At 44.0% G+C, this 22,510-nt stretch overlaps 2 protein-coding genes across 2 annotated transcripts in view; one reads left to right on the top strand and one right to left on the bottom strand.

Annotated features, from left to right (window-relative positions):
- LOC311133430 (voltage-dependent calcium channel subunit alpha-2/delta-2-like) overlaps positions 1–13,129 on the top strand; it is a gene marked incomplete at its 5' end in the record, with an annotated part of 89,692 nt that extends 76,563 nt beyond the window's left edge. The window contains 19 exons of the mRNA XM_084166922.1: positions 1,587–1,648; positions 2,533–2,609; positions 3,761–3,925; positions 5,793–5,931; positions 6,969–7,066; positions 7,274–7,364; positions 7,451–7,513; positions 7,803–7,906; positions 8,081–8,179; positions 8,413–8,516; positions 8,612–8,659; positions 8,790–8,861; positions 8,955–9,107; positions 9,369–9,421; positions 9,635–9,690; positions 9,992–10,115; positions 10,347–10,456; positions 12,195–12,280; positions 12,463–13,129. Coding sequence (XP_084023048.1) covers positions 1,587–1,648; positions 2,533–2,609; positions 3,761–3,925; positions 5,793–5,931; positions 6,969–7,066; positions 7,274–7,364; positions 7,451–7,513; positions 7,803–7,906; positions 8,081–8,179; positions 8,413–8,516; positions 8,612–8,659; positions 8,790–8,861; positions 8,955–9,107; positions 9,369–9,421; positions 9,635–9,690; positions 9,992–10,115; positions 10,347–10,456; positions 12,195–12,280; positions 12,463–12,585 — 1,827 coding nt within the window. The 3' untranslated portion in view covers positions 12,586–13,129. The remainder of the gene's footprint in view (positions 1–1,586; positions 1,649–2,532; positions 2,610–3,760; positions 3,926–5,792; positions 5,932–6,968; positions 7,067–7,273; positions 7,365–7,450; positions 7,514–7,802; positions 7,907–8,080; positions 8,180–8,412; positions 8,517–8,611; positions 8,660–8,789; positions 8,862–8,954; positions 9,108–9,368; positions 9,422–9,634; positions 9,691–9,991; positions 10,116–10,346; positions 10,457–12,194; positions 12,281–12,462) is intronic.
- A 3,129-nt stretch (positions 13,130–16,258) lies between these two features.
- Positions 16,259–22,445, bottom strand: abhd14b (abhydrolase domain containing 14B). The gene is made up of 4 exons (XM_084167262.1): positions 22,308–22,445; positions 17,856–18,070; positions 17,518–17,759; positions 16,259–17,015 (listed from the first exon to the last, which is right to left on the bottom strand). The coding sequence occupies exons 2-4, from the start codon at positions 18,067–18,069 to the stop codon at positions 16,836–16,838; spliced, it is 636 nt and encodes a 211-aa protein (XP_084023388.1). The 5' UTR covers position 18,070; positions 22,308–22,445; the 3' UTR covers positions 16,259–16,835.
- Between the last annotated feature and the right edge of the window lie 65 nt (positions 22,446–22,510).

The raw sequence follows: 22,510 nt of genomic DNA, 5'->3' as shown, positions 1-22,510 counted from the left end.
AATGAGACAAGACAGTCTGGGGTTGGTGGAGGCCAGTGACGTAGACCTCCAGAGCTGGTGAACGGAATGTGCAGCAGTACCGGGGGGATCCGTGACAACAGCTTTTTTAAAAACATTTATTACATTGTTATTTTTCCTCATCAATTTACATGCAAAACCCCATTATGACAAAGCAAAAACAAGTTTTCTGAAATTTTAGCTAATTTATTAAAAATAACATAAGTGAAATATGACATTTACATAAGTATTCAGACCCTTTACTCAGTACTTTGTTGAAGCACCTTTGGCAGCGATTACAGCATCAAGTCTTTTTGGGTATGACGCTACAAGCTTGGCACACCTGTATTTGGTGAGTTTCTCCCATTCTTCTCTCCAGAGATGTTCGATCAGGTTCAAGTCCGGGCTCTGGCTGGGCCACTCAAACTCATTCAGAGACTTGTCCCGAAGCCACTCCAGCGTTGTCTTGGCTGTGTGCTTAGGGTCGTTGTCCTATTGGAAGGTGAACCTTCGCCCCAGTCTGAGGTCCTGAGTGCTCTGGAGCAGGTTTTCATCAAGGATCACTCCATACTTTGCTCTGTTCATCTCTCCCTCGATCCTGACTAGTCTCCTATTCCCTGCCGCTGAAAAAATATACCCACAGCATGATGCTGCCACCACCATTCTTCACCGTAGGGATGGTGCCAGGTTTCCTCCAGACGTGACGCTTGGAGTGGCTTCCGTCTGGCCACTCTACAATAAAGGCCTGATTGGTGGAGTGCTGCAGAGATGGTTGTCCTTCCGGAAGGTTCTCCCATCTCCACAGAGGAACTCCAGTGCTTTGTCTGAGTGACCATCGGGTTCTTGGTCACCTCCCTGATCAAGGACCTTCTCCCCCGATTGCTCAGTTTGGCCAGGCGGCCAGCTCTAGGAAGAGTCTTGGTGGTTCCCAACTTCTTCCATTTAAGAATGATGGAGGCCACTGTGTTCTTGGGAACCTTCAATGCTGCAGAAATGTTTTGGTACCCTTCCCCAGATCTGTGCCTCGACACAATCCTGTCTCGGAGCTCTACGGACAATTCCTTCGACCTCATGGCTTGGTTTTTGCTCTGAAATGCACTGTCAACTGTGGGAACGTATATAGACAGGTGTGTGCCTTTCCAAATCATGTCCAATCAATTGAATTTAGCACAGGTGGACTCCAATCAAGTTGTAGAAACATCTCAAGGATGATCAATGGAAACAGGATGCACCTGAGCTCAATTTTGTGTCTCATAGCAAAGGGTCTGAATACTTATGTAAATAAGGTATTTCTGTTTTTTGTTTTAAATACATTTGCAAAAAATTATAAAACCTGTTTTTGCTTTGTCATTATGGGGTATTGTGTGTCGATAGCTGAGGATTTGTATTTATTTAATCCATTTTAGAATAAGGCTGTAACGTGACAAAATGTGGGAAAAAGTCAAGGGGTCTGAATACTTATATACTATATATATATATATATATATATATACTTGGATTTTATTCGTCTTTTTCAAAACAATACAGCAAAATTGAGGAAGGGATTCTGATGCTGATCAGGGTGATCTGATGTTGTTGTCTGATTTCAGAGGTACATTGATGAGGCTATGCGGACATACACCTGGACACCGGTGGAAGGCACAGATTACAGGTGGGTGCTAAACTACCAGCCTTCATCTGGATAGTGTTCTCTAGAAACCAAACAGAAGAAAATGGGCCGAAACAGGGAGGAACTATATTAACTTGTCCAATAAGAAACTTGTTTTCCGTTGCAAAATAGTTTGCTACGGTTTCCAACAGTATGCACTAATGAATACGACCTTGGCTGGAAGATTGAGAGCTGAAGATGAGTTCAGACCTGACCCTTTGATTAAGATCTATAACCCATCTATAAATCACAGAAACTTGCTTTCGACGAGTGTCATTCATCAACCACTGGTGTGTATAAATTCAGAGATATGGGCTCCACCTATCAACCATGACTATCCACCAAATCTATTAGTGAATTTGCCTGCTGTCTACGTAGTGGATTATTCACCGGAATCACCAGAAATAAAGACACACACTCCTTTCTCTTGTAAAATAACTGTAATAGGATCCTAAGCACAAAATAACTGCATGCTTTATTCATTTTATTCATCTCCAAGTTGCATTATAACACAATTTCCTCCAGCCAACACTTTGCAAATTACATTTTATGATATTCAATAGTCCTAGATATGTGTTTTTTTATCTCTGTTGGCTGGGAGCCAGGTGTTGGTTTCTGTGGAGCCGACTTGAACACAGTCCCTCTCTTCAATTCTATAAGCACATCATTAAGCTTGAACAGTTGTTATATTTCTCTGGTCATTTAAACCTCTTGTGTTGTGTGGGTGCAGGTTGTTCACACTTCACGATTACAGAATGCTGTCATTTGTGTCCAAGGTGAAGGCTCTGTATGTGGGGTGTGTGTGTGTGCGTGCGTCCGTGCATGTGTGTATTAGGACATAAATACTATGATCCTGATGTTGTTTTGTGTCTGCCTCACCACTCCAGTCTCGGGCTGGTACTGCCTACATACAGTGAGAACCACATCAAGGCTAACCTGAGTGACCAGATCCTGCAGGTGCAGTGTAAGTACCAGGAGACGCCCAACTCTCTCTCTCTCTCTCTCTCTCTTTCTTTCTCTCTCAAATATGACCTTACGCCCCCCTTACTAAGTCCTGTATCCGGGATCTCCAGTGAACACCATTGTAGGGACGATCAGAGTGGAGCGCTCCTCTATACCTCCTTCTCCTCTCCTCTCCTCTCCTCTCCTCTCCTCTCCTCTCCTCACCCCCCTCTCCTCCCCTGTGACAGTGACAGGGACATTTTGGGTGTGAAACTCTTTCCTCCCCACCCCCCCACTATCTACCCTCCTGTCTTCATACTGTGCTGTATACTATGGTGATTTTTTTTCTTCACAACTGTTGAAGAAAAAATCGGAAATGACAGAAAGGTGAAAGCTATGGTTTTACTGTGTTATTAAGGTGAAAATAATGGTGTCCTTGTGCTATTATTTTTCTTTGCCAAATGCTCTCGCCTCTTCTCCACCAACAAGCAATGATTCTGAAGCGTCTGTGTTTGAAACTTTTTTGATGTTTCCAAACCGGTGAAAACAGGCATGCTTTTCACTCTTTTCTGTTGTACGACTTTTGTTATGATTTCTATTGAGTTTACTTCCTGTTGAGTTCCTAGATGTGTGATTATTTTCTGTTGGACTGTTCCTTGTTGTTGTTTTGTATTTAGCTTTGGAATCATTCAGTCGATAAACTCCCACGGCCCGTGACGAGGGTCTGTCCTTCCTCTGTGGGAGTTTGGGTTTAGTGGGTCTCAATGGGGACACCTGTTGTCTCTCTCATGCTTTCTTTCTCCAGACCCTGTTGCTCTGCTCTTTTCCTGGTTTATTCTGTTCCATTTATTTTGCGATCCTCCATGGTTAACTCTCGCAGTGCCGGTTTTGTCCTTTACTGTTTCTTCTTTCATTCTGTTTCTCGACTTTCTGATTTTCCTTTTCCTCATTCTGTTCAGTTTCTTGTTTGCTCTTGCAAAAAAGGTGTTTGTTCTCCATTTATTTTCTTTATCGTCTGTTTGACTTAATTGGTTTCTTTCTTTTGAAAAAGCAATATTTTTATTCAAATAATAATTGAATAAAATATTGTCTGTGACCCCCCCCCCCCCCCTCCCCCTACCCCTACCCCCTGTTTCTTTTCTTGCTCACTACTTCTCTGACGGATCCACACAGTTCCATACACCAAGGGCAAGTATACTCCATATTGGTCCACGTTCCCTACCTTTACCTCCTACTCCCTACTGCTGCCTCCTCCCACACCTCTCGTCCTTAACCTCCTCCCACCCTCGCTGCCCCCCACCCTCACCTGTCCCAGCCTGCTTGCCTCTGTTCCTGCCCGTCTTGCCTCCAAGACCCTCCTCTTCCTCGTCCTCCTCTTCCTCCTCACTCTCCACCCACCCACCCACCCTCCTGCTGCAGCTCAGACCCCATCTCTCTCACGATGGCTCCTCCAGTCTCCAACCTCACCTCCACGTCTCTGGTGCTTCAGTCACACTCAGGCCTCTAACACCCAAAGAAGACAGATAATATCCATGTTCTCTGTTAAAACCTTTGTCTTTTGTCCCCTCTATACCTCCCTCTGTGGATAGCTCTCTGGGGTTGTCTCAGTTTACTATCCATCTCTCTCTCTCTCGCTTTCCTTTTTTTTCTCCTCTCTCTGTCCCTTTCTCTCACTATTTCTCTCCCTCCATCTCTCTATCTCTCTCCCTGTTTTACAATGTCATTGTAGCTGAAAGGATGTCTTAACTCTCACACCAGTGTACAGGAGTTGAGAGAGCCGCCATCGTTTCCCGAAAGCCCAGTGGAGCTAAGAACGTTCTCCATCTTAACTGTCCTCACACTAGAGCAGGCGAAACTCTCCCTGTAATGTTAAAGCATATTTTGTCATTATAATGTAGTTCAACAAACTGAAGTTAACTCCATTGCTTTATATTAGGATAACTAAGTCTGGTCCCATTTGAGTCCCATTTGAGTCCATTGGTCCCCATGGTAGTACATCTAAGAATGTCACCACAGTTTATCAACTATTTACAACATTATCATGATTGCTGCATTTAGGCTATGAATATGTTAGCTTGACTAAGGCCACCGGCATTTTAGCCAAGCTGTTTAAGCCCAGGTGATTTAGTCCCCATGTTTGCCTTACTAAGGTTATTTAGCATGTTAGCTTTACTGAAATTGACTCCATATTAGAACAACAGACTGTGTTAGTTAGCTCAACTGAATTGTTCATTTATGTTAGCTAGTGTCAGTGCTGCTGACTGATCTCTTTAGGGCCACACTGTGGACCACCCTGGTCCTCTCATGTTGTTGGGTACGTGGCAGAGCGCCCCGTGGCGCCTGCCTCGTGTGTCGTCCCTCTGTAACCCCTGTCTCCATCAGCTTGTCTCCCTCCTCCCCCTATCAGCCCTCAGACTGCTGGGGGAACGGCCCTCTACTTCCTCCTCAAAACAACCATGACCCGGATATGCACGGCATTGTGGGCGCAACACTACCTGGGCACTCATAGAACTGCAGTCAGGCCTTCAATTTATTTGTTTTCAAATATCTACGTCTCATCTACTTTCTCATGATTTATAGAGATGATCTGAAATGTAAAGGAAGTCAGATAACAATAGATATATTGCACTACCAATGTTTAATGAGGTGAAGAGACTCATAGATAAAACAAAAACGTTTATATCTGAATAAAAACAAATTAGGTTAGCTTCCTAGAGGTAAAGCAAGTTGCCCATTGATATGCCCTTCACAATGCAATGCATTTCCCCTGATTGTGTGTCTCTCTGAGCTGTGTCCCCTGCCAGTCTGAGGGGTGACCACTTCCATCAGGACCCCTGCGCCACCACCTCTCCCTGCAATAGTTGGCCATGTTGATGCCTGCCTGTGAAATGCACTCATTATGGGTTAATCTGTCTGAGAACTCATTTCCCGTCATGATGTGTGATGGAAGTCAGTTCTCCGACATAAAAAAAGAACAATTAACGTCAAAATCAAATCAAAATGGTTGGATTGATCTGGTGATGATTTCTCAATGGTGATGAACTAAAGTGGAAAATGGGTAAGAAAGTGAGTGCTGGTTGAAACTGTTAAAGGCAGAGTCAGGTTGCATTTGAGGCACCATATTGGCTAATGCTGGTGTATCCCCCATGATTCCTCTTCGGTGTTGCTATGGTAACTCCCTTCCGCTTTCCCTGCACCCCTGAAGAACAGCCGCTGTATACCAAGGGTCCCCCACTGCTCGGCTCATGGCTCTTCCCAGATAATCTTCCCCTTTCTGTTGCAGATTTTGAATCTCTGCTGCCAAACAGTTTTGAGTCTGAAGGACATGTATTCATAGCTCCCAGGTAGCTTTGTGTGAATGCTTGCTCTCTTCCCATTTGTTTTGATGGTCCTCACTGTAGTGTTTATCCACCACCGTCAGCCCACAGCATTACCCTGTTTGTTATCCACCACCACCACCATGCCCAAACCCCAATCCCCAATCCTTCAACACTTCAACATCACACCAATAAGTCTCCTCAGCCACTGGTCATTTGTTATTGTCAGTCACAACTCTCATTTCTTTTCTTGTGGGGTTCAAGCCTGTGCTTTTGGTTATGTTGTTGTTGTTGCTGTTGGTTTTCTCATATCCTGGTTTGACTTTGTGTGTTTTTTGTTGACAAAGTGAGGAGTGTGACGATACTTGTGTTTTTATTTTGCTGTTTCTGAAAACAACAGAATTTATATAGCCCACTTATTTGGAATTTCAGTGCATTCAATCCTTCTCCCTTCCCACCCAAGTAACCCGTCCCATCCCAAAACGGACCCTCCCTGCCCCAAGCACTGTTCCTGTGCTCCCACACACCCTTTGCATGGCGCCTGTTGGTGCTGCATGGTTTTGTGTGTGTTTGCGTATTCCAGAGTGTGTTCAGTATGTAATCTTGAGAAGATAAAGATAAAGTATAAAGTTAATGTGTATAAAAAAGTGAATGAAAATCCCTCCCTTTGCATGTTTTCTTTTTGTCATGATCAAACCTTCATCCAGTAAGCTCCCAGCTCTGTGCTGAAAGACTGACAAGTGCATTCACTCAGTCTGCTGTCAGTGTGTGCTGCATTCACCAGCCCTCCTCTACGCCATATTTCACTCTGACAGCCTGTCTCGTCAGCATGTTTGAATATCCTGACAACCGCAGGACATGCATGCATATGAGTTCTATGAGTGTGTGTGCTGTGAGAGTGTTTGGGAATGTGCATTTGGGTTCATGCATAGTAAATAAGAGCTGTCCCTATCCCGGCTCAAAGAATATACTGTTAGAGGCAAGTGGGAAGCCAGACACTGTATGTGTGTGTTTGTTCTCAACTGTTGTTGGGGCTAAAAAATGTCACCGCCGACTGTCCTCAGGGAATACTGCAGTGAGCTGGAGCTCTCCAACAACAACACTGACTTCCTGCTCAACTTCATCGCTCTCATGGAGAAGGTGACTCCTGACTCCAAACAATGTGAGTCCCTCCATTTCCCTCGGGAGAGACTACCTCTCTTCTTACTGCAACCTCGCCACGTGGAAATGTAATGGCAGGATCAGAATTCTCATTGTTTACGTTTTACCGCTATACACAGTATTCTAATGCACAATCACAATCAACAATTTGCTGACAATCATAATGCCTCTTAAATCATGTCCCCTTCCTCCTTGTGGTCTAAACCAGGTGACAACCTGCTCCTTCATAACCTCATCCTGGACACTGGCATCATCAGACAGCTGGTGGAGAAGGTGTGGAAGACCAAAGACCTCACCACGTGAGTAGAGGATTGCATGTGTACTATGTGTTATATCCAGAGTCTGTGTACTTCCTGTATTCTCACTCTCCTGTTCTGGTTTGCAGATATGGCTTTTTGGCAGTGTTCGCTGCAACAGATGGAGGGATTACAAGAGTGTTTCCCAACAAGTGAGTATTTTAAGTTGTATGTACAGTACATTGCATGTAAAGCCTCCCAAACATTTGTTTGAAACATTGGACCAATTTCAAGTGCCAAAGTCAAGTGCCTAAAACGTTAAATAAAATTAAACGTATCTAAAGTGTACATTTTGATCATCTTGCTTGTAAACAAACATATAAACCGGTACTAAAAATCCAGGATAGTTGGGACCAAGGTAGCTGCCATTATACATTACACTTTAGTAGCTTCTTGCCCTGGCTCTGAGCTCATGAGTTTTAATGTTGTGCTGATCCTCAGGGCTGCTGAGACCTGGGAGGAGGACCCTGAGCCTTTTAACGCCAGCTATTACCGCCGCAGTCTGGACAACAAGGGCTACATCTTCAGAGCGCCTTATCGTACCTGTGAGTAATCATCTGTCTCACCACCACCCAGGCGCTGTTACTAAAATCCTTATGGGATCTGTTCTATTGACTTGTTTGTTATTCACTCCGTCCCTCCTGTCTCCTCTGTGTCTCCTCCTCCTCCTCTACCCCTCCTGTCTTCTCTGTTTGTCTCATCTTCCTCCTCCCATACAGTGAATGATGAGCTGCTGAACCCAGAGAACGACACCATAGGGATCCTGGTCAGCACTGCAGTGGAGATCACAGTGGGAGGGAAGACCATCAAACCTGCAGGTGGGCCGTCGCCGCAAAACCCCGGGACTCTGGGACTCTGAGAGGGAAGGGTTCATTAGCATTGGTGGAGGCATGATTAGTAGTGTGGTTTGTTACTCAACTGCAGGCATAGTAGGAATTTGGAGGGAAAGAAATGTCTCACAGTAGGAGGAAAATGTCTCTCTCTCTCTCTCCCCCCTTCTCTTTCATGTCTTTGGGAATATCTCAATGTCTCTCACTCTGTGTATGACTAGTGGTTGGAGTAAAGCTGGATCTTGAGGCCTGGGTGGACAAATTCAAGATCCTGGCTAGCAACCAAACAAGTCCAACAAGTGACAACCGCCAAGTCCAACAAACGGTAACAAACATAAGGACAACCAGGAATTGAACCCACACAAACATATGAACTGTGTTTTTTTTTGCTGATCCTTGCTAATTATTTGTTTTTGGCAGTGTGGACCAACCAGTGGCTGTGAGATGGACTGTGATGCCAACAGCGAAGTAAGATTAGTAATAATGTTACTATCATGTTTTCAATGGTAGAATATGCATGAAACTCAGACATAGTGTAGAGTAAAACAGACATCCAGTGGGGGTCGTCATTGTTGTACGTGTGTGCCTCTACCTGCAGGACCTTCTGTGTTACCTGGTGGATGACGGTGGTTTCCTGATCATGTCCAATCAGAAGGACTACTGGAACAAGGTGTCCAGACAGTTAATACAGAGCTTTATTGAACCCAGTCTATCCTTGACATAGCTGCGTGTTGTATAACTCTGTATTCCCTCTCTTCTACAGATTGGCATGTTCTTCAGTGAGGTGGACCCTTACCTGATGCATGCTCTCTACAACAACTCCTTTTACAACCGGAAGCAGTCCTTTGACTACCAGTCTGTGTGTGACCCTGTGCCAAGCAGCAACACCGGGGCTGCACCAAGAGGAGTGTTTGTGGTAAGGACAACAATGAAAGCTTTTGGCTGTAGTCCTAATGAAAATACACATGTTTAATGTGTATTTTATATTGTATTATACAGGGCACATTTGGAAAAGAGACCTAGGTCTCAATATGTCTTCCCTGTCAAAATAAAGGTTAAATCAAAATCTCCCTTTCCACCCATCAGTGGAATGCTTGAAAGCTTGAAGGCTAGCAAATAACAAATTGTGAATACTCAATGTGTTAATGTTTCCCTCTTCTCCTCTCGGGGTGGTCAGCCCACCATTGCAGACTTTGTGAACCTGGCCTGGTGGACATCAGCAGCTGCCTGGTAAGACCAGAGAATACAAAAATACTATAACCTGAAACACACACTGCTAAAACAAAGCCACATATTTGCATCCTTAAAACAATATAAAATACATATGTTTAATGGGTATTTTATATTGTATTATACAGGGAACATTTAGAAAAGAGACCTAGGTCTCAATATGTCTTCCCTGTCAAAATAAAGGTTAAATCAAAATCTCCCTTTCCACCCCAGGTCCTTATTTCAGCAGCTGCTCTGTGGAATGGCTTACCACAGTTGGTTTATCACAGGTGGGTACAAAGCAGATATATTCTGTTTCCTGCACATCAGAGGTGCTCTATGTGTTTACCCTACACTTTTGAAGTGTTATATCACTGTCATATATGTTTCTTTATAATGGAAAGCGATTGCAACACTAGACTGTACTAGTGATATATCTGGTGGGGGCGAGCGCAACCACTGATCAGAGCACCCACTGATGGGAGCAGCCATTTGTATTTAGCAGACGTTTGTATTGTTTTTGTATTGTATTGTTGTTGGTTTAATAAAAAATAAAATACAAATGTATTTGTCTTTGTCCGTGTGTTGTAGATGAGGTGGAGGCTGAGGGGATGGACTCCAGAGAGACCAGCTGTGTGACGATACAGACTCAGTTCTACTTCACTAACATCAGCAGCTCCTATGACATCCTGCAGGACTGTGGCAACTGCTCCAGGTGACTTCACTATACACTAACAACTCATACACAAACATGGTTCATGGAACATGCAGTTCGGTAATAGTCCTTAATTAATCTAAAAGTTGATTCAATGCTATCAGAACTAATGAAATAGTAACCTCATTAAGTAAATGAGCCTAGACTATCCTATGGAGCTGATCCAACAGTAAACAAGCTTGTGATATAAGAAGAGTTTGTTGTTGACACGGTCTCTCTCTCTCTGTGTAGGCTGATCCATGCCAAGAGGTTAAACAACACCAACTTGCTGTTTGTGGTAGCAGAGAAGATGCCCTGCAACACCTGCGAGGTGGAGAAACTGTCCCAGGCGGAGACAGAGTGTATCCTTACCAATCAGGGGAGAACGACTGCCCCCTCTCATTGAAGCCACAGATGTTCAAGGCCGACCGCGGTACTGCAGGCATTGTTAGCCGAGAACAGGATCCCACATTATAGTGAATGGAAAAATTGCTTTGTGGTCAATCTTCGTGTAAATCCAAAAATGTTTTGAAAACAATCACGGTACCAATAATTGCAGATGTAGCAGATTTATGTCCTTGAAACTATTATTTTAAAATCACACACAGAAGAAGTTATAATAATATAACATACTGGAAGAAGTTATAAGGTTAATTTATACTGAACAAGAATATAAATGCAACATGCAACAAATTCAAAGATGTTACAGTTCATATAAGGAAATCACTCAATTGAAATAAATAAATTAGGCCCTAATCTATGGATTTCACATGACTGGGAATACAGATATGCATCTGTTGGTCACAGATACCTTAAAAAAAAAAAGTAGGGGTGTGGATCAGAAAATCAGTCAGTATCTGGTGTGACCACCATTTGCATTATTCAGCGCGACACATCTCCTTCACATAGAGTTGATCAGGCTGTTGATTGTGGCCTGTGGAATTTTGTCTCACTCCTCTTCAATGGCTGTGCGAAGTTGCTGGATATTGGCGGGAACTGGAACACGCTGTCGTACACGTACAGATCCTTGCGACATGGGGCTGTGCATTATCATGCTGAAACATGAGGTGATGACGGCGGATGGATGGCATGGCAATGGGCCTCAGGATCTCGTCACGGTATCTCAGTGCATTCAAATTGCCATCGATAAAATGCAATTGTGTTCGTTGTCCGTAGCTTATGCCTGGCCATACCATAACCCCACCGCCACCATGGGGCACTCTGTTCACAACGATGGCATCAGTAAACCGAACGCCCACGCGATGCCATACACGTGGTCGGTGGTTGTGAGGCCGGTTGGACGTACTGCCAAATTCTCTAAAACGATGTTGGAGGCGGCTTATGGAAGAGAAATTAACATTACATTCTCTGGCAACAGCTCTGTTAGACATTCCTGCAGTCAGCATGCTAATTGCGTGCTCCCTCAAAACTTGAGACATCTGTGGCATTGTGTTGTGTGACAAAACTGCACATTTTAGAGTGGCCTTTTATTGTCCCCAGCACAAGGTGCACCTGTGTAATGATCATGCTGTTTATCAGCTTCTTGATATGCCACACCTGTCAGGTGGATGGACTATCTTGGCAAAGGATAAATTCTCACTAACAGGGATGTAAACAAATTTGTGCACTAAATTTGAGATAAATAAGCATTTTGTGCGTATGGAAAATTTCTGGGATCTTTTATTTCAGCTCATGAGACATGGGACCAACACTTTATATTTTTGTTCAGTGTAGATCAATGGTTTTGTCCATCCATGTATACAGTCATTGTTACCAACACATGCACACCTGCTGTTGGAAATCTTCTCCTTTCACTTGTCTCTCTTTATAGACTTATTTATTTTTCACATTCAACTCACTGGTGTTATTGTCAAACCATGTGAATTTGGGCTTGGTCCAGTTCAGCCCTTGCTGCCTATTCTAACCAAAGCTGTATGTTGTGATAATCTTTGTGTTAAATGTTTTTTTTTTATGGCATAAACCTGTGTAAGTGGTAGCGGAAGCTATAGGGCAGGTGTGTAAACACATCGAGACTTTGAGAGTGACTATACAGTATGCATGTAGGTAGTGTGTGTCATTCCTTAACCACACGTCTTCCAGTCAAGGAGGATAACCCATCATGTGAGGATATGAGTGCAGCGCGGTATCGAAGAGGGCCCACTGTGTGCTACGACTACAATCTCGCTGTAAGACTTACAACTGAGTGGACAACTCAGCACTCGTGTACACAGACACTAGAATAAACATACTGTAAATATGCTCATGCGCACAGACCCTATTTTCACTTAGACACACACCATAGATATACATTTTGTATTTTTTTTAAATGATACTGTATCACTCTATAAATGTCTCCTTTCCTCTCCAGGAGAACACATCAGACTGTGGGCGGGGCCACTCCTTCCGCCCCTCCCTTCAGACCCTGGTCATGATTCAGCTCGTCCTGCTCTATCCAATCGCCAGCCCCCATATTCTACCCCTCCTACTTTAATTTTCCTCCTGTCTGCTCCCACCAGCTTTGTCCATCCTAAAGCCCCCGCCCTCTCCCCTCTATGCCCCGCCCCTTCTCTAGTCATAGGTAATAATGGGACTTCCTGTCACTGCAACTCGGAAGCCCTGAGTACCGCACTACTGTACCCAGCTAGCTTCTGTTGTTGTTTCTTAGTGACGGTTGCAGGACCTTTATGTTCTCAGCGAGTTACCTACCTTCATCCATGTGAAGAGATTTAGGTGGTGTTCCAACAACTACAATCATCAGAGGCTGTCAGAAAAGAAAAAAGACCCCACCCACATCAACAGGACAAGTTACAAGTGAAAAGTTAAAGACAAGTTGGATGCCATGTCACAGAGCTCCAGCCGTCATGGATACAGCAGAGTTTAGGTTGTCTGTTTCTGTCTCTGTTAGTCAGACGGGATGAGGAGACATTGCCTCCATCGCTCTCATTCATCTCTGATCTGCTCAGAATCTCACCACTCTGGCATGTGCCTCTAATAGGGGGCTACTGTGCATACCATTCAGCCATTTATAGTTACTGTAACAAGAAAATTAAGGAAAAAAAGAACTTTCAAGTATACAAAAACATACAATTATAAACTGTTGAAGTGATGAGTATTCAAACCATATATTAGAGTATCATTTGCAATGGAAGTTGTTAGGTGTTACATTAATTTATTTATGCACTATATCTACTTCTTGCCAAAATGAGATAGACTTTTCATGTGGTCTTATTTGTATAGCCAAATTAGTGAGTCGAAAAAGAAAACCCCAGAAACGGAAGCTACAGAAAAAGTGTTAGGAATTACTGAGTTTTTAACTGACAGCGGCTGAATACCGATTCTTCTTGTGCACATCTACTGTTCTTCACTTGAAGTTAGAACTTTTTCTGCCCCAGGAAGCACGGTACTGTGTATATATAATCATTGTAACAAATGGTAATATGGAACTACTCTATCAAGTAGTAGTCTTACAAGGAATAACATCTGACATCTTTGATCATCATAGTTGACTAATGTTAGGTAATGAATTGGTAAGTATGTGTCCGAATCAGACAGAGTGAATTATAACTTTTCCCTTGCAAAAAACAAGAAATACTAGGCTACTACTGTTTATTAGGGATCGGTATTTAGCCTCTGAAAATTCAGACCTTTTGGGCTTCATTGCTGTAGGTGGTGTATAATACAGTACTATCCTTTCTGATCAATGGACATTCGGACCTCTGCTACAGATGGATGACGCAGGACCCCAGTGAAAGCTAACCCCTCTACCAATCCTCATACAGCCGCTCCACCAGGTCCGCTAATATTCCTAGGACTGTATTTGTATGCGCTTATAATCTGTTGCCACCACAGCAGATAAACATATATCTATTCCGACCGGCCCATAAGCATCTCATTTTAGATGCAGGTGGGTTTTGGCAGACCTTAGCTTGTATTACCTTTGACAGATGCTGTATAACTTCAGACCATTTGCTGCTGGGAGATTGGGGCTTAACACTTCCCACATAAAGAAATGCAGCAAAGGTCACTACTGCTTATGGTGACAACTGAGCTGCAGTCTGGGTGTGTAATCCGTTACGTGTCATTGTGATCAATTTGAAGTGAAACGTCATTAGACTCCCATGTTTAGGAGCCACGCTCTGTTGTCATTGTGCCTTGGTGCACTTCGTTTTGGAAAGCATTGGCTATAGAGCTACTGTACAGTATCTTTATAGAACAGCCACCCTAATGGCTATGGAGCTACAAGATCTTTATAGAGTCAGTCTATTGGCTATATATCTACGGTAGCTTTATACACCATATTGACTAAGAGGATATTGTAGCTTAATGTAGACATCAAATTGGCTGTGGCTATTAGCTGCTGTACCATACCAGGGCTACCTGACTGCCACCATATAGAGTTGCTGTACAGTACCTTTACATGGCGATCTATAGAGCTACACTATCAGTATAAAGCGAATTAACTGGCCATAGCGCTACCTGACTGCTATCGTTGCATTTCTGCCTGAACCATATGTGCGTTTGTGTTTGTGTATGGGTGTATGTTTGTTTGTGTTAACCCTCAAAGGGAATGTATTTAAAACTGGGTTGAGAGGATGAGGAATGACAGTTGTGGTAGTGTAGCTGTTTGTTGTTCCAATTCCAATGGATGAAGTGTTATATCAGATTTAGTAATGGAGATAAAAATGAGCTAATCCATTATTTTTTCTGACCGGTTTGCTCAATATGTTGTCATGAGGGGGCTGCATACTGTATGTGGCCCCTGCATTCACAGAGGTGTTCAAAAGAATGTTTAATATGTCAGTGTGTTTCTGTTTCTAAGGCAACATAGTGACGAAGCCTCTCTTAATGCCTTAGTGTTCTATCAAGCGCTAATTCAGTGTTCTCTCTCTTACACACACACACAACATACACACACAATGAGCCTCCCAAATATTTACTTTTCTCCGAAGACTTTCCCAACCCAGAATGTTGAGCTCTGAATTTGAAGGGGTTTAGATTTTGATATGTCCGTTCGTCTATATAAAATGATGTGAGTTTCTTGTACACATGCCGCTTTGATTCCTGCTTGGAGTGGAGGACTTTCATAGTTTATATCTAAGTCTGAATTTGTGTTGACTCTGAAATCCCTCCACTCCTCCTCGGTGAACACATCATAATCTAAACCCCAAAACCTCCTTTACTGTGTAACCATGAATACACACATAATGTACAGTGAACAATATAATTTTTGCCAAGACAAAATGTTAGGTAACTGCATCATTATCTCAATGAAAGACTGGGCCAAAATGAAATTCTGAATCTGCAATTGGCTCCTTTCAATGTATGGGTCCACCATTTTAGAAATGACTCTTGTAGTTCTATTGTATTCTATCACAGCAATTGTTTGTCCCTCTGTAGATCGCTACATTCACATGTAACACTAACAGTTATACCTACACATGCACAGATGGGGGGATGTTCAGCTCTAGACTGAAGTAAGCCAAGGATGTCTATTCCCCTGTGTGGGATGTCAGAGGCTAGCTCAGGGAGTGGGTCTCCACAGATCAGCATGGGACTGTGTCAAACAGAAAGTCAAAGAATCATGGGTATGTCTGTGTGTCCCAGAAGTGGACCCAAGAGTGTGCTGAGGGACACAGGTCTGTTTTCTGTGGTTTGCGAAATTTACTTTTTGCCCCCCCCCAAAAAAATAGGAATAGCTTGGGGTGAGAGGAAGGGGTCTGCTTTATGGCCATCCCCAAAGGGAGGGTCTTTATGTGGCTCCTCCCCTGCCCCGCCCTACCCTTGCCGTGTCCGTGTAGGTGCGTCTCTGTGGGAAAGACACGTGTATGTGATTCTGTAGTCTGTAGTCTGGTGCTATGTGACCATGTTTGCCAAATGTGTTTAAAAATAATAATAAGTAACAAAAAAATAGTAAAATCTGTCAAATTTTAAGTGAAGTAAAAAATAGGAATAAAGTAAAGATAAGTTTGAGATCTGAAATCAACAGTATTCTTTTTTTTTTTTTTTTACTTTTTTGTGGGTGTGTGAGTGTATGTATGTGCGCGGAAGATTTAGCTCCCTCTCTCTGGGCATTGGTCCATGTCGCTCCATTCTTTTGTACTGATCAAGCTAAAAAAGAAGAGGGCAAGATTTGTAAAATATTGTGTCTGTGACTCCTTGTAAAATATTTTCAAATTGTTTATTACAGAGAATCAGTTATTAAATAATGTTCATATTTTTCACTTCATTTCATTTTGTGGTGTTTGTTTTTGCATCTCTGAAATACCAGGACTCATGTCAGGTACATACATCCAGAATGGGGGCGGCAGGTAGCTTAGTGGTTAAGAGCGTTGTGCCAGTAACCGAAAGGTCGCTGGTTCTAATCCCCGAGCCGACTAGGTGAAAAACCTGTCGATGTGCCCTTAAGCAAGGCACTTAACCCTAATTGCTCCTGTAAGTCGCTCTGGATAAGAGCGTCTGCTAAATGACCAACTTATTATTTATTAGAATAGGCCACAAACACACAGTACAGGTACAGTATGTCATCAGTGCATAATGGGTTGTACTGAACCACAGTTACAGGTCCCCAAAACATCACAAGTTAGTCTTTGATATAAAAACTTCTATACTAGCTTTTGACAAATAACAAACAACATACAGTATAGATTTTTTATATAATGAAATGTTGGAATGTTTGAATAGGTATTGTTGGTCGTATAGTGTTGCATCCATGGACCGATATCTCAATGACACTGAACAACATCACAACGCATTGAGAAAGTCAATGAGAGCTCTGTGCCACGTTGCTGGGTCGTCCAGATAGCACGGATGTCCTGCTCCTTTCATCACCACAACCTTGTGATTGGCCAGGCTTCTCAGGTTGTTCAGAGAAACCTCTCCAAGCTGAGCATCCTGGTCTCCATAGACAATCAGAGATGGAGTCTGGAATGAAAGTGGAGGTGGCTAGTTCAAATGTTACCCAATATCACATACAATGCCGGGATTCAATCTGAGCACAGGTTGTAGACAATGCAGATTTTACAGGCAATGTTTCCGCGTTCGCAGATATCGCATGCACGGTAAACGCTGCATATGTCAGCTCAATCGGATATTGCCTTTAAAAGCTGCATTGTCTACAACCCGCGTTCGGATTGAATCCTGACCAAAGTCACACAGAGAACCCAAACACAAGGCATGTTTCATAGGTGCAAAATCAGTGTTTGCAACCAACCACAGAAGAGAAACCAACCACAGAGGAGAAACCAACCACAGAATAGAAACCAACAACAGAGGAGAAACCAACCACAGAATAGAAACCAACCACAGAAGAGAAACCAACCACAGAAGAGAAACCAACCACAGAAGAGAAACCAACCACAGAGGAGAAACCAACCACAGAGGAGAAAAGAAAGAGCAGAGAGCTAAAATCCCTCAACACACACACCTGTATGCTGCTATACTGCTCTGCTGTGAACTTCTCAGTGCAGATGGGAGCCACAGGAATGTAAGCCCGTACCAGAGCCTCGTGCTGGAAGAGAAAGGGCAGGGAGTACATGCCACTCAGGGAGGGACTGACCACCACCACTGGCCCCATCCCCAGTGCCTCACACACCTGCTTCAGGAACCCACCAGGGGCCAGCTCTCCAACAGCAGAGGGGGCCACTGCTGACTTAGACTGGCCAAGACCTGGGGGTGGGGAGAGGAAGAGAGAGGTGGAGTTACAGGTCAGAGATGAATTAAGTAATACATTCTCACTTACTACTATTCACAACTGAAGCTCACCTGGTAGGTCGATGGCCACTGCACGATAGCCAGCTTTGGCCAATGTCTCCAGTGTTCCTATATTGAGCCAGTTCTCAGATGAGAAACGGATGCCGTGCAGAAGTAGGACAGACAGATGGACTTCACCTGTAGCCGGTTCAGCTTGTCTGTAAAACATAGGGGCCTTGCAGGATTCCACATGCAAGCTCCCTTCTGTCATTTTAGCAGCACACATCCTATGAAGGATGTTTGAAATAAAAAAATATATATCATTACCAAATATCAGAAGAAAGAAGGTGAAAAAGTTTATTAAAGCCACAGTCTGTAAGAATTATATAATAATAATTATAACTAATGAACAACTAACTATACTTTAGAATTGGCTTTAGTAACAAGGAAATTCTTGCTCTTTTAGCACGTAATAACCATATTATTGTAAGTATTAGGACCATGAAGAGGTTTTGTCACAGACTGGGTCTTTTCAGAAGGAAGAACCACACAGATCTGGATGTGGTATTGGCGTTTGTGCAAAGTGAAATCAACAGTAATAGATAAATGCAAGGCTACAGATGGTTGCATCTTCATGCAATTCAGAGAGGTTTTGTAGTAACACAAGACACTATACAAAATATCTATAATCAAGCTGATCACTCAATCCTCAAGGTGTGAAGCTTAGGCGCGCACGACGCCGACGGCAGTACACGACCAAAGGTCCCAACACGATATGGCATATGGACTCATTTGACAAACTGAAACCATATGGTATTGCAATAAATGGCTGCATTGATGCTTTAGCCATTACTGTATGTTTTGTCAGCCTGGTTTCATAGACTAGATGTAACATAGCTCATAGAAATCCGGGACACTCAAAATAGTATGATATGTTACGTTTGGTATAGTTACATAAGACAGAAGGTTACTTAAGGCAAAATTGGTCGGGATGGATTGGCGTTCGAATCTCATCACGGACAACTAACATTTTAGCTAATTAGCAACTTACTACTTTTTAGCTATTTTGCAACTACTTAGCATGTTAGCTAACCCTTCCCCTAAACCTTTAACCTAATTCTGTCACACCCTGGTTCGGGGACTCATTATGTTGAACCAGGGTGTGTTCATTCTATGTTTTCGGTTTCTCTGGTGGGTGTTCTAGGTGGTTTATTTTCTATGTTTGCCGGTGTGACTCCCAATCAGAGGCAAACGAGTGTCAGCTGTCGGCTGTTTGTCTCTGATTGGGAGCCATATTTAATCTATCTGTTTTCCTTTCGGGTTGTGGGATTTTGTTCGTGTGTGTGCGTGTTGTACCACAGACGTCACGGATTCGTTGTTTATTTGTTTTGCTCGTGTGAGCATTTAATAAATATACTATGTTCACTCGCAACGCTGCGCCTTGGTCTCCTGTTCTAGACGATCGAGACAGAAAATCCCACCAGTACCAGACCAAGCAGCGTGAGGAGGAGAAAGGAAGGACCTGGGATCAGGGGAGTAGGAGTTTCGGCTGGGCCACGCTAAATGAAGAGGAGAGAGGCTGGTCGATGAAGCAATGGATCGAGAGTCTGACGAGAGCTAGGGAGGCCTGGTCCACGGGGAGGAGAGAACCCCAGAACATTTTTAGGGGGGGGCTCACGACGTGGACGACGGGGCAGCAGGAGGCCGCGATGGAGCGGTCCAGCGGGTGTGAAGAGGAGGCCGCCAGGTTAAGGGGGCCACTGGTCACAGAGGAGAGGGATAGTGTGGAGGCACGGCGAGAGGTACTGGGGTGTGTGTCCAGTCCGGTCCGGCCCGTTCCTGATCTCTGCGTAGGGCCAGTGGTGTGTGTCTCCAGTACGGGCCGGCCTGGTCCTGTTCCTCGCATCGTGCCGGTGGTGCGCGTCGCCAGCCCGGTCCGGCCCGTTCCTGCTCTCCGCACCAAGTCTGTGGTGCGCGTCGCCAGCCCGGCCCGGCCTGTTCCTGCTTCCCGCACTAAGCCTGTGGTGCGCGTCGCCAGCCCGGTCCGGCCCATTCCTGCTCCCCGCACCAAGTCTGTGGTGCGTTTCGGCCGCCCGGATCGGCCCGTTCCTGCTGTCCACACCAAGCCAGTGGTGTGCGTCGTCAGTCCGGCACGGTCCGTTCCTGCTCTCCGCACCGAGTCTGTGGTGCGCGTCGCCAGCCCAGTCCGGCCCATCCAAGCTTCCCGCACCAAGTCTGTGGTGCGTCTCGTCAGCCCTGTCCGGCTCGTTCCTGCTCTCCGCACCAAGTCAGTGGTGTGCGTCGCCAGCCCATTCCGGTCCATTCCTGCTCCACGCACCAAGCCAGGGGCGCGTGTCGTCAGTCCGGCTCCGGCCAGCGGGGCTAGACAGGACCAGGAGTACTTTGGGGGGTTGGAGAGGAAGTGGGGATCAAGCCCGGAGCCGGAGCCGCCGCCGAGGAAGAATGCCCACCCAGCCCTCCCCTGTTTTGCTCGTATTTAGGCGCGGTCACAGTCCGCGCCTTTAGGGGGGGGTACTGTCACACCCTGGTTCGGGGACTCATTATGTTGAACCAGGGTGTGTTCATTCTATGTTTTCGGTTTCTCTGGTGGGTGTTCTAGGTGGTTTATTTTCTATGTTTGCCGGTGTGACTCCCAATCAGAGGCAAACGAGTGTCAGCTGTCGGCTGTTTGTCTCTGATTGGGAGCCATATTTAATCTATCTGTTTTCCTTTCGGGTTGTGGGATTTTGTTCGTGTGTGTGCGTGTTGTACCACAGACGTCACGGATTCGTTGTTTATTTGTTTTGCTCGTGTGAGCATTTAATAAATATACTATGTTCACTCGCAACGCTGCGCCTTGGTCTCCTGTTCTAGACGATCGTGACAAATTCCCAACATTCCTAACCCTAATCCCTAGCCACAACAAATTGAAATTCGTAACATATCATACGAATTGCAATTTGTAACATATCATACCAAATGGATGATGGAGATTCACAAATGAATACATACCATACGAAACATAACATATCAAACTAATTGGTGTGGCCTGGATTTACATTTAGTATGTTACGTCTACCCCTGAGTACAGGTTGGTTTTGTCGGTGGAAACCTTGTTACTAAAGCCATGGGGGCATATGATGTTCCCGCATGATGAAAGGGGGCCATGACAAAAAAAAAGTTTAGAAAGCACGGATCTAGCTAATGATTACCACAAATACAGATGGGCAACCCCATGCTTCAGCCTATTTATTTATAGCCACTATGCTGCATTAGTTGGGCTACAGGTGATAATGCTTATTGCTAAATAACACACCAGCCTGATTAAAAGGACCAATATGTTGTTAGGCACATTTTTGGAGGGGAAAATTCCCCTCATTTTATTTTCATACATTTTGGAGTAGAAAAGTCACCAGAGCTGCGTTCAGTAAAAAAAAAAGATATGTAATGTAACGTTAAATTAAACAGAAACAGTGCCGTTCTGAACGACCAGTTGAAAAAAAAAACAGGTTGGGTTGTGGGTTCAAAACACACGGCTGCCCTTCAAATACGTCACTCATTGCTTCAAGCCACACCGCCACACCACCAAACGGAGCAAACATAGGCTACCTGTTCAAGAAAGTTGAAGAATATTTTGAGGAAACGTGGTTCAGTACACCCGTTATGCAACGTAGCAAACGTTCAATCGAACTGAAGCACCCCAGAACTGACTTTCTCATAGTCGTTCTACAAAAAAATTGCCAAGCCTGGTTACTTTCTGAACTGATAGAGTTAGACCAACAGTTTAAAGTAATACTGAAATTATTGGTACTTTAGTTGTGGTTGGAATATATTGACCAAATTATCAGGAAAGTTGTGGATGTATTTCCCCTTCAAAATTCACCAGAAATAACCATTTCACAGCAATTATTATTATTATTTTTATCTCCCAGGGTGACATGTCCCTGGACCCCCCTAGAAGTGTGTTGACCCTGGATCCCATCGACCTGGAACCCCCCAATATGCAACACAAAGTTACGCCCTTGACCACCACCTTCTATTAATCTTTTCTCTTCACTTGGCCCTAATACTCCTCCGTACTTATCATAAAGTCCTGTTTAAGGTTTATGTAATAGGAGACTCTGTAAACAAATGTAGAGTACTACAGATATTACATCATAAAAAAACATTTGATAAACGCATGTGTAAATGACATTCATCTGCTACATTAAGCCTGTTAGTGGCCGATTGATTGTAGCCTATGCAGTTCATCTAGTGTCGGTATGCAATTGGTTGCGTGTGTGTTGTGCTGTAGAGAAAGCTATACTGTTACATTCCATGTTTGCTCGGCCGAGCCACACAAAATGAAATGTAGCCTATGGAGGATTCCTGGCAAGATTTCTGTAATCGACCTCCTGTGAACGTTACAGCTTAAAGCGTGTATTGTCCACACAGTGATCAAAGTTAACGTTTTCTCTTTTAAATGTATTCACAATGATTTGATTAGCCTAAATTGTAATGCATATAAGATAAATATATATTTACCTTCACGCCGTCTGAGTGGTTTCTGTCTGAACTAAAAGTTGTCTCAGTAGTTTCACTTTTCCACGGAAAAACAGTCTACTGTAGTTGCAACCTGGATTCTACCGACGTCCAGTGGTGATCACGCGTATTGCCGGGGATCATAAATAGAGTAGCACCCTGAGTTGAGTTCATCTACGCTACATTTCATTAATGATTAATGAACT

This window comes from Coregonus lavaretus, assembly GCF_964263955.1.
Source record: "Coregonus lavaretus genome assembly, chromosome: 8".
In the NCBI taxonomy this organism is placed as follows: domain Eukaryota; kingdom Metazoa; phylum Chordata; class Actinopteri; order Salmoniformes; family Salmonidae; genus Coregonus; species Coregonus lavaretus.
The sequence above is the reverse complement of the archived record's forward strand: the minus strand, read 5'-3'. Positions and strand labels throughout refer to the sequence as shown.